This window comes from Gobio gobio, assembly GCF_949357685.1.
Source record: "Gobio gobio genome assembly, chromosome: 2".
Taxonomy (NCBI): Eukaryota; Metazoa; Chordata; class Actinopteri; order Cypriniformes; family Gobionidae; genus Gobio; species Gobio gobio.
The window spans coordinates 51,747,281-51,760,176 of NC_137098.1; the positions used below are offsets into that span (position 1 = coordinate 51,747,281).

Sequence of the window (12,896 nt, forward strand, 5' to 3'; positions counted from 1 at the left end):
TTATCCCTGGACTAAACGTTCAAATGCTTAGACATATTGCACCTGAGGCCATTATTTGCATTTGATTTCATTTAAAACTATTGCTTATTTTGAACAAAGAAGTGCATATAAGCTTCAAACACTTTTGCTCAAAAAATCATGTACTCTATGCATTGTGATTTCAGTATCACTGGGTGCCAGGGCAAAAGCAATAATTATAACGTTTAACCTTTAAATATTTTAGTTAAGGATCTGTGGCCCAAATCATTCCTTCACCCATTTTTTGGGGGTATGTAATCCACATTCATTAAGGTCCATTCATGATGGTTACTATATCTTGGTCTAAATACAGACATACACAACAAATAAAAATGTTTCAATTTAATTGCAAACCTCAAACATATAAAATGAAAATCATAGATACAGATAAGTACAGATTTATCATCAGCATTGTTTCTTACTTTATATTCAACAAAAATAAGGATCAAACTAGGAATGCACCATAAATCGGCCAATATGTTTTGCGTTTCAATATTATCAGGGTTTTTTTTTCTCCCCCCAATGCTAACATTATACTTTTTAAAACCATATTTCAATAGTGTCAATAGTCCTTGCAGTTCATATTGTAACATTTTGACCACATTTTACACAATTCAGTATTTCTGTTTTGGTGCATTCCTAGATCACACAACAGTTAATATATAGGAAAGAAAATATAAATATCTTTCCTATATTGATCTTGTATGCGCTAATATCTTATATAGTAAACAACATATAGCACACACCCCTGCAACAGGACTAACTGACGTGCTGGTGGCAACTGCTCTTTTGCACAGATTTTTTTTCCTAAACTGGACGAGTTAAAGGAAGCTTGAAACGGTTCAGCATGAAATGTCTGATATCGGTGCACAGTATACAAAACTGTGACACGTTTCCACATGCAACATATTACAATCATAAACAATATCTACTCAGTGTCAACCATATACAGGAGCTACACACTCAGGAACCTCTTAAACAAAAAGAAAAATATAGGACAGGAATTTACATATACAGAAAGGGTACTTGTTTAAAGGCCTTTTGTTATACAATTGGTAAAAGGATACAAACATGGGCTAGGAAGACACTGGGCTACCATGATGAAGTGAGAGCTTCACTTGTGCACATGCACTCACACACACACAAAGCTGGAGGTAAGAAACTGTGGTAGTTAGGGTACGTTTACACGGCAACAGTGAACGGAAAAGGTTTTCCTTTGCGTTTTTCGCGTACAGGAAACAACGTTGTCAAAATGATCCCCGTTCACATGGATCTGCGAAAACAACTAAACATGCTGCATTATGCATGCCAGGCCAGTAGTTGGCGATGTCACTTTGTAAAGAAACACGAAGCGCCTATAGACTGAACACACAATACGCGATTTTGTAGTTTACACAGAGACAATAACGTTATCGTTTTCAAAAACTTTTCAAATGTTTCAAAACGGCGTTGTCGTGTAAATGGCCAAAACGCAAAAAAAGTTTTCCGTTTTTAGCTGAAAACGGTGTCGTGTAAACGCCCCCTTAGTCTCTCGCCAACAGTACGAAAAAAATTCCACCTCTATTAAAACAACATCTGGCTATGAAAGACCACCAGTGTATTCCATATCTACTGTACTTCAATGGGGGAGAAATAGGTATTAGTCATAATTGATCAAACGCACAAAAATGACAGTCTATTCATCATCATCATATTCATCGTCATCCTCTTCCTCGTCTTCCTCCTCCTCATCATCATCTTCATCATCCATATTACTCTTCGCCATGGGTTTTGGAGCCATACAATTCCCCATCATTCCCATGGCCATGGGCATAGACACGCTCCCAACCTTGCCCTTTGTCTTGTAGTCCGCAACATCCTGCACAAAAAGTCAATTATTGTTATATTGTAAAACACTGGAATTGTGATATGTTGCAGGGTGGAAAACTATTGAAGCATCTAGATCGAGACATGCCTTTTGATACTTGTCCTTCAGCTTGTTGGCCTTTATCAGGTAAGGTTGTTTGTTGGAATCTGTGAGGCTGTTCCACTGTTCGCCCAGTTTTTTGGCCACGTCTCCGATACCCAGGCTGGGATACTGAGCCTTGATTTGAGGACGATGATCCGAGCAGAATAAGAAAAATCCAGAGCTGTTGATCATAAAAGGTGGCAACATAAAATTATTCATCAAAAATGGTAAGATGATGATATAAGATGATGATGAATGATATGCTGTGAATAAAATAATTTAAATTAAAAGGGGTGTCATTTATACCCCTTGACAATAATTAAAACACCAGAATGTATTCGACAGGATAGCAATTGAAATCCTGTCTATACAGCGTCAAATCAACAAAATACCCTTCATAATAACTGCATGCATACAATGTGTGGTATATCTACTCACGGTGGTCTCTTGGGTGCATTGGGATCCTTCTTTTTGCCTCTCTTTCCAGGCATGTAGTGCATCATCTCTTGATCATAACGCACCTTATCCTGTTTGGCCATGTCATCGAATCTGGATTTCTCTTTATCGGACATCGCCTACACAACAAATCAAGAGAATTTTACACTGAGAATTTGAGAGTACCTCTGCATTGCTTTATTTAAATCATTTGAGTCAAATAATATTAGAGCATTTCATTGCAAATCTAACCTTCCATCTTCCAGAGCATCTTTTGGAGAACTCTGAAAAGCTGACTGGAATCTCAGGGCTTTTCTTCTTGTGCTCCTCTCGGCATGTCTGGACGAAGTAGGCATAAGCAGACATCTTGCCCTTGGGCTTCCTGGGGTCCCCTTTTGCCATTTTCGTTAAATGAAGAGGGGCTTAAGTCCTCTAAAGTCTTCTCTTGTTCTGTATTTTCTATCTAAAATAATAGAAATAAAGAATATTAAAACAACGGTAAATAAGAATATTACCTTTTCTGCTATTAAAAACTGGTCAAAACACAAAACAACTCATCCCCACTCATTGTGCTTTTGTATTTTAGATGGTACAACATTTCTAAAAACCAGTGGGGTGCAGGGCTTATTAAACTAAGATGATGCACAAAGGGAATTCCAGACCCGTCCTTCTTTCGTGGGGGATGTGAACTGATTATTAATGAGACTGATTTGTGTTCACTGCCCGTTTTTGGGAAATATAATGTGCCACCACCATATTCTTTGTGGCTACGGTGCATTAATAATTAACAATACACATTTTATTGATTGTTGTTATTATTAGCAAAAGTTTGGACTACTCTGTTGCAGACATAAATTACCTTCATACACAGTCTAGGTTATATGTCAGAGTGTGTGATGGCGGTGGTAGCCTATAAAAGTGGCTACTCAAAACAGAAAGAAATTATTCAACATCCTTCACGTGAATGCGTTCTCATGACAGAAAGTGTTGTTTATTTTGGTCAATCTTGTATACCTTATTAAAATTTTATCTTGAAACCAATTACTGCTCGTGGTTTAAAACTATCCTTTACAGTGTTCTGCCTGTTTACAAGCATATAGAGACTGGTATATATAGTAACTGGTATAAGCCCTGCCTTGCGCTGCTGTTCTTCATTCATTAAAATGGCTTCTTTGCGGAGCGAGCAAACAGATGGGTTCACCGTGCAACAAAGCAATACACACCCCCTCGGGTTTAAAAGACGATTCTAGCGACCCAAGGGCTTTAATTAAAAGAAAAACATATTTATCAACTAAAACAAATGTTGTACTTTTAGTTTAAATTGACTGTAAAAGGCTGTCAGATCGTGTTTTGTTGTATTTAACTGTTTTTCTAAGTTGAGCCCTAGCTGTCGCTTGGCGCAGTGCTGCCTTAACAAAGAGCACAGCCAGCCATTGCCTATGCGAATATATCCAGCGCAACTGTCAAGCTGGAAAAGATGATAAATCGCTATACACTGTCTTTATTTTAATACAGAGAGATAGAGATAGACAGTGGAGAGCGAAAGCGAAAAGGACGGGCAATTTGAACCAAAAATATATGTTTTCTGTCTGAAATTATCCCGTCCTTGCTGCGTGAGGGAATAGCTGCTCGTCAATGGTCTCAATCGCCAGCCATTTTAATACAAGGCAAGCGCGCTTGTTTAAGTTGGAAAGGGAAAAATGCAATAACTTGTTTCCAGCGCTTATACAGGTTCATATTTCACATGATAAAATAGAGAGCAAAGAATAATTGCGTAAACGAAGGATCTCACAGACAATATATTACATTACGCGGAGATGTCATCGAAATCGGTCTGTATAGAAGAAGGCTGGGTGGTTCACAGACAGGACATAGCGAGCCATATTCAGCAGCGATGCGCGTGAAGAATACAGTCCGGGGGAAAATCAGTTTAATAACTTTTATCTTACAGTTAAAAGAAAAGAAAACCCAATCAGAGCTGATAACAGTAAACCTGATAAATTACGTTTGACCTCTATACAAATACATTTTTATTTTATTTCCACACATTTCTGTGATTTATTAGAAATCGGAAATACCTCAGAAAGACACAAAAACAAAGATTGGCAAACAAACTGCAAATATGCATAGCTCCTTCTTGACCTTCACATATGAACGAATTTATAAAAAAAAAACACACAAAAAAAACATTTCTTCTGCTTTGGGGGAATACATGTTAGTTTCACATTTTATTTTATTTCTAATTTATAAATGTGTATAAAATGAAATATTTTAGCTAAATGTGAATGAAATAAGTTGTGTTAAATATTAGACGGTTTTCCGTACCTGTGTTGTTGAGTTGATTGAAATCTCGCCACTGTCTTCCCTTCTCTCTCCTCTTTAAACCCAATGCACTCAGCCTCGCGCTAGCTCAACACGAGACCGGCCTGATTGGCTAGGCAGTCTCGCCGATTCAAAACAACCTCCATTCCTCACCATTGGGCAGCGCTACATGCACATCTAGCGACTCTTCTTCCAGATTGGTCCTGTCGTGGGTTTTCGTATGCCCAGCCTCTTTACTTTTCATGATGCTTACAGAACTTACATATAGAAGAACTTTATCTGGGCTTCTGTTTCTACACTTTCATGTTAGGGTCAGTGCTTACTTTGTAGAGGATGCTTAGCGAATCTGCAAAGGAATAAACTTCAGATTGTCGTTCTAGTAGCCTACCTTCCTTCTTCGCTCTTGTATTTTGTTTTAGTACATCCATGCTTTAAAATCTACTGGAGTAATTTCGGTTTCCACCAAAATATCATCATATTAGTTTACTTCAAAGAATGGGTTCCTGCAAGGATCTGGATCAAAAGGCTTTGCACAAGATATAACGTCAAAATAACAATTAATTACATCCGTAATCATTATTAAAATGAACACATAATGTGCATAATACATTGTAAACGAGACAACCATGTACAAAACAAGGCTGAAATAAGGTTTACGGTACTTTTAGTGCCATGAGGGACCAAAGACACATTTTTCGGTATCACTTTATTTTACAGCGTCCTTGTTATGTGACCCTGGACCACAAAACCACTCAGAAGGGTAACTTTTTGGAAATTGAGAATTATACATCACCTGAAAGCTATGTATTGTTGGCTTGGCTATTTTCAAAAAATATACCCGTGTGACTTATGACTGGTTTTGTGGTCTAGGGTCACATATGTTACATGTACTTATCATAGTAATAACAGTAAATTATGCATATAGGCTACATGCACCTAACCCTCAACCAAACCCTAATCCTGCCCTAACCTAATTATTAATATTACTCTGTACTTAAATATATAATTACAAATATGTAAATTCAAATAAAGTGTAACCCATTTTTCTCACATCTTTGTTTATTTCACACACACACAAGCACTGTTCTATAACCTAGCGATTTTACATCTACAGTGGCAGATGTAGGGAACACTGCAGGCTTCTTGGCTGGAGGCCCCTGACAGGTATAGATGGTTTCAATATTTTGTATGCATTTAAAGTGTTTACTGTGAGATATTTCAGGGAAGAGCTTGAAATCACATTTACCACATAAGGCAGCCTGCAAGTGCAAAGCGTTTGGGGATGCACCAGGGAGACGCTTGCCCTGTTATGAATCATGATATACCATGCAGGGTTCATGTGTACTTTCTTTTTTTATTTTGTAGGCAGTGCTGGGTTACTTACAAACTGTAATCAGTTTCTGATTCCAATTACATTACAAATTGTAGTTAGTAATGCAATCTAGACTACTCATTTTATGTATTCGGATGACTTTATAGATGACTTTTGACCTAACTCGTTTATCACATTGATTTGAATAGGATAATCTTGCACCATATTGATATAAAAAACAAAGAGAAAGAAGATATATTACATTTTTTTAAAACAAAAGATTTACTAAAAAAGACAAAAAATATTGTTAAACTGCATGTCATGTGACCATTACCGACATCAGACAACCGTGAACATTTTATTATTATTTATTATTATTGACGTAATTTTATTATTGAACTAACTTATTAACTTACTTCAAGTAAATATATTAAGGCAAAGAGGTTCAGCTGACAAAAAAAAGTTGGGGAATCCCTGCATTGCATGTACAAATTAAATGACATGAATTTGTACATTTTAATGTTTGAAATACAAAAGCCTTTGAGAGACAGTAATACGTCACTGAGTGATGATTCAAATAATAATGAATGTGTTCATAAGGAGCTGATTAGTTATGCAATGTTGCAATGTGATGCAATGAAAACACTTTAAAAGCGAAATGAAGCGTTCAAATGCTGTGTGGCTCTCAGTTTCCAGTGGCTGGTCTGCGTGTGTGATTCCACAAACCTGGAAGACCTTCTGAACATATGTAAGCAGTGTTTTCACACATTTTTTGGAAAGGAACATTTTAAATATAACAAAGCAGTAGAATCAATGAATTATGAATGGGTAGAGTGGGGGGAAACGCCCCCTTAAGGACTGTGTAACTTTTTCTGTGAAACAAAAGTTAAATGTGTAATAGTTATCCTAGTTTTCAGTGACAATGACAAAAAATTATAAACCAAGTAGACTCAAAAAAATAGCACATTGGTTGAACATGATTTAATCGATGAACAGTGGTTCCACATGATTACACCACATTATCTTAACAACAATGGATGATGTTCAACCAGCTTGAAATATTTGTGTTCATTTAACATGAACAGATAACATTCACTAAACATGATTTAAATACTTATTTTTAACTTGAATTCATGTTTTTTATTGAACTTCAATTAATCATGCTATCTTAAATTTGATCCTTGATGTTAAGCCGATATGTTTACATCACTTCCAATGAATCCCATTTAGTCAAGTTACTACTATGTTATAAATTAATGAATATCACTCTTTTTCCCCATAATTCAATGATGACTACGGAGGCAGCAAATACACTCAAAAAAATTACTCTTTGAATGAACATAATAAAATCATGGAAACTATTTCCACATGATTAACTTGCTTTATATTATTAAAACAACTTTAATAGATTTGGCAGGTCCTCACCCCAAGCACACGCTCTACACTTCACCACAATGGTAACCTTCAAAAACACTAACATAACACAAACTTTTAAACACCAACATAACAAAACATTAAGCATTAAAAAGTCTCTCCTTTTTCTCATCTTGTTAAAAATGCATCAAATTGCACTTTATTTAAACATTTACTCTCCGAATTCAGCCCCTTTGCAAAGCATGATGGGTAGTGAAAGTCTTATTTCTTTGGGTTACTTGATTGAAACATGTTATTTCAAAATGAAAACTTTATGTTTAACCAACGAGTGACAGTTTTAAGTCAGTTTAACATGACACAATCATGTTGAAATGAAAAATAGCCAAAATGGCATTAATTCAACATGAATTGTTCAGGTAAAGTGAACAAAACTGAAAAATCATTTTTTTGAGTGATGAAAATGTCTAGAGTTTTCATGTTATTAGATACATTTTTTTTTTAATTGTACCAAGGGGGCACAGATGGGGTAAAATGCACCCACTCTGACAAAGCAATTTGCTTTATAGGTTTACAGCAAAATCAGAGTACAAGCATGTTTTAGCTTAAAATTAAAAAGACAATCCAAAATAACAGTAGATAAATATGAATATTATTAATGAACCATTTTGAAAATCAAAATATTGTTAGCTGATGCTAATGTGAGGTAATTTTTAAATATAAAGTCTAAATATTTTTATTCAACAACCTAGTTAAATTACATTTGATGGAAAAACAAAGAATGTGATGTTCAGAACACTACAGTATTTATGATAGTGGGAAGCAATGCTCCCTGGGGGCGTTTTACCCCACATAGGTTTGAAAAAAAAAGTAATGTCATTCTGAAAATATAATTATATTATATATATATATATAACAATTATATATTATTATATATAAACAATTACTCATTAACTACAGGCCTTGCTCTTCTCATATCATATAAAACTGCGATGTTCTGCAAAACAGCAAGCTTTAAAACACTTTTTCCTTACTGTTAAAAATTATGTCACTTAACGTGAAGTCAATTTTTTCTCAGGTATGTCACCAGTGTAAGCTTCGCAGTGAAAACCTCTACATCACTCTGGTCAAAGTAGTCCATAGCAGCAACAAAAACTTATCTTGATTTTATCTAGTGGTTATTTTGAAAAAAAAATACGTTTCCCCCCACTCTACCCTAATGCAATTGTGAGAATATCATGTAATCAATAGAAAAGTAACTGTAGTCTGATTACAAGTATTTTAAAATTTAATATAATCTAATTACAAGTACTTACAAGTACTTTTTGGAATCTGATAATGTAATCCAAATTACATGTAATCTATCCAGCACTGTTTACACGCTGTAGCAAACTGTAATAATTACCTTTTGTTTTATATTATACTACATTATTATAATGCAGTGTTAATCACATGTATTCAGTACACTGTAAAAAAACGGCAGGTGTGGTTGCCAGAACTTTACTGTAAAAAATACAGCAGTAACATTTTAGGTTATACGGGACAGCACAATATAATATAAAGCTTTATATTGTAATAATTACCTGTACACTATCATTTTTTTTTTACAGTAAATAAACACATTTCATTAACTAATACAATGTTAAATTACCAACCCATCTGTTACGTGCCTTTGATATATACTGTCAACCACCAATCACAGTGGTGATGAGAGTCACATGATGAATCACAGTTCATCACAAGCAGCTGTAGGGAGGACAATGCTAAAATATAGAAGGTGAACAGTTTCATTCACACAAACACTAAACACTGTCATGGTAACACACATAAAATTATAAAAAATGCAATAAACATTAATTTAACAACATTATATTACATAAAACCCTAATGTACATAACTGATTAGAAAAAATAACAAATAAGAAACATAATTTCAATGAAAATACATCAAATGCAAAGTGTCACGCAGGGAATTCTGGGAATGTCAATTTATGGTTTTTCACTGTAAATTTTCACTTCCAAAAAACTGTATTTTTACGGTATCTTACTGTAAAATGTAATTAAATGTAAGGTTAGATCTATTAGAGTTATTCACATATAGTACGGAAACTTTCTGTTCACCCTAGCATTTTTACAGTCTTTTACCGTTAAAATCATGATAATTTTTTACATTGTATGCTAAATTTGCCACATCAAAGTGCACATTACAGAGTCTACAGTGAAGATATAGTAGGTATAGTAGGAGAAGTGAGATTGGAAGAAAAAGTAAGTTGACGTATGCACTGATGACTGATGACGTATTTTTCAAACTTTTAAGTTATCATCACCCTGGTTCCCTCGACAAAAACCAAGTATTATTTTTCCAATGGCTTTTGGATTAGCCTATTGCAACAAAAAAAAAGAAAAAACTCAGTGATCAAAAAAAGTTTATGATTCTTACATGTTTTGTTCATCATGATCATTTACAAAAATGACATGATTTTGAAGCCTATACAATCAGATACCAGTAAAAAGTTAAACATCATCACCAAGCTTCCAATGACATTTACAGGCTTCATTTAACAAAGATTTTCCCTGAACGTTTGAGCTAAAGGGATAGTTCACCCAAAAATGAAAATTCTGTCATCATTTACTCACCCTCAATCTGTTCCAAACCTGTGTGAATTTCTTTCTTCTGCTGAACACAAAGGAAGATATTTGGAAGAATGTTTATAACCAAGCAGATCCCGGCAGCCATTGATAACCTATAGTATATTTTTTTCCCCGGTAGTCAATGGCTGCCGAGATCTGCTTTGTTACAAATATTCTTCCAAATATCTTCCTTTGTGTTCAGCAGAAGAAAGAAATTCATAGTTTGGAACAACTTGAGGGTGAGTAAATTATGAATTTTTCGGTGAACTATCCCCTTAGTAGTTTGCAAGAGCGTGATTATAAACACAATGTGGCTGTTAAAGTGGACTATAGTGAGATGAGTTTACCTGTTCAGACAGAGACACTTGTTTAAACACTTGTTAGCAACTGTCTTTTTCAAGACAAGCAAAAGCTTAAAAAAATCACAAGGGGTATTTAACGATTCATATATCATTGAATAAAAAATGTAAATATCTTGAGGTTGTTAATATACAAAAACAAAAACACTTACTTTGTTATGATTCAACCGGAAGTTCTAAAATGCTGACTTGTTTGTGGATTTTGGCCAACAAAATGTTGTCATCCCCGCAGCACTCTATTACAGATAACATCTTGGGTTGGCAAAAACCTATTAAACAATAATAACAAGCCTTCTACTTCATTTATCTTGCTTAAAAACACATTTTCTCTTCCAGTTAAATCTCACGCAAAGCTTTCTGGGAATTATAAATCTCCTTACCCCCAGTATGTGGTTGTACACAATATAAGTTGAGCCAAAATGTTCATTTAAATATAATATTGATCAAGCAGCAAACATCCTCGAAACAAAGACAATAGGGTTATAAAATTACCCTAAAATATGAAATATGAGAAAAATTTCTAGATTTATGTTGCAATATGGAAAAATACGTTGTCACCTTGTGAAAAGGGTTCATTGCATCAGCCAAATTCAGCAGTAAATATTTTAAGTAAATGTAACTTAAATAGTATGTTGGAAATGCAAATGTCTACAAAGCCTTGTCTAGATTACTCAGGATAAGAAGTGTGATATATAATTATACAAAATATGTTTTTGCTACAAATCCAAATTAAGTGAGCTATTCAAATTATCCAAGTAAGTAAAAAACAATGATCACACCAGATGAGTCACTGTAGCTCTTTTAATTTACATAACATTTGTTTTATTGACTTGCAGTAAAGCACAGATATCAGTAAGAGCTAATTTCTACTCATATTATTGAAGTTGACTTGCTATTATCTTAGGTGTCTGAAGTCAATGAGAACAAAACTCAAGAGTTAATGCAAATACTGTATACATTTATGCCTTCCTTTACCAAAGTGGATCATAAAAATCACTTGGGAAAGTAGTTGAAAAATTTAAATCTAAGACATGGTTTCACTATACTTTCCAGGCAGTGAAGTTGCATCTGAATTTGTCAAGCTTTTGACATTTTTTTACATGTGAGTTTCAAATGAAATATAGTAGCACAAGATTAAATGGAATGTTAATAAAGCTTTTTAATGTTTTTTAAAACACTAAGACCTTTTCACTATTTTTCAGATTGGGAAATGCATTTGAATGTGTGTGACTGAATGTGTGCATTTTAGAAAATTTTGCAAAAATAATTTACCCTAATAGGGCAAAGTCAGTTATAAATGATGGCACCCTAAAAAAGGTCAAAGGTCTGATGTACAAAACTAATTTTGGAAAATGATTTTAGCCTTATTTAATATATGTAAAATATAAAGTAATTTTTTTTCTAGCTGTTATTTCATAATAAGTCCCATAGAGGGTTAAAGGATTAGTTCACTTTAAAATGATTACCCCAAGATTTACTCACCCCAAAGCCATCCAAGATGCATATGACTTTCTTCTTTTTGATGAACACAACCGGAGTTATATTAATAAATGTCCTGATGTTTCCAATCTTTATAGCCTAATGGCATTGAACAGGGCCCACGAGTTTGAAGCTCAAAAAATCCATCCATCATAAACATACTGCACACGGCTCCGGTGGAGTTAATAAAGGCCTTCTGAAGCGAAGCGTCTGTGTAAGAAATATATACATATTTAACATGTTATAATGTAAAATATCTAGCTTCCGAACTTATGGAAAAAGCGTAACTGGTACGATGAATGACATTGGATGAAGTGTAAACATTTGAACATTTTGTATTGCAATACACTTTCTTCGTGAGTTTAATACGGAAGGCGGTCTGGTGGAAGCTAGATATTTTACTTTTTAACATGTTAAATATGGATATTTTTCTTCTACAAATACATCGCTTCGCTCCAGAAGGCCTTTATTAACTCTCGGAGCCGCATGGAGTACGTTTATGATGGATGGTTGCACTTTTTTGAGCTTCAAACTTTTGGGCCTCGTTCACTGCCATTTATAAAGCGTGGAAGCATCAGGATATTTATTAATATAACTAAGATTGAGTTCATCAGAAAGAAGAAAGTCATATAGGCTACACCTAGGATGGCTTGAGGGTTAGTAGCCTAAATCATGGGGTAATTTCATTTTAAAGTGAACTAATCCTTTAACTAGCTTTTATTTGTCCAATAGTGGTTTTGGACTTAATGCGGTTGGTTTGCTAACTGCACTTCACGGCTGAATTACTGTTGTTTTATAATATTTTTCAAAAGTTTTTTTATTGTAAAACTTTAATTAGCAAGAGTAGCTACACACAAACAGACAGGCTATAAAAGATCCATGTGTTAGCCCACCAAACATATAAATTATTAACTGAAGTCAATTGTGCAAGACATTTAATTATTCAGAGATGCACAATTATCCTAATTCAGTCATTCTAAGGGAATAGCCCGTGAATAGCACGTGAGAAGGTCATCTTATCT

The 12,896-nt window shown here is 34.5% G+C and overlaps 1 protein-coding gene across 1 annotated transcript; it reads right to left on the reverse strand.

Annotated features, from left to right (window-relative positions):
• Nucleotides 1-345: 345 nt before the first annotated feature.
• hmgb3a (high mobility group box 3a) lies at nucleotides 346-4,773 on the reverse strand. Its single transcript, XM_079810592.1, has 5 exons — nucleotides 4,727-4,773; nucleotides 2,654-2,864; nucleotides 2,405-2,541; nucleotides 1,973-2,147; nucleotides 346-1,876 (listed from the first exon to the last, which is right to left on the reverse strand). The coding sequence occupies exons 2-5, from the start codon at nucleotides 2,801-2,803 to the stop codon at nucleotides 1,694-1,696; spliced, it is 645 nt and encodes a 214-aa protein (XP_079666718.1). The 5' UTR covers nucleotides 2,804-2,864; nucleotides 4,727-4,773; the 3' UTR covers nucleotides 346-1,693.
• Nucleotides 4,774-12,896: the final 8,123 nt, after the last annotated feature.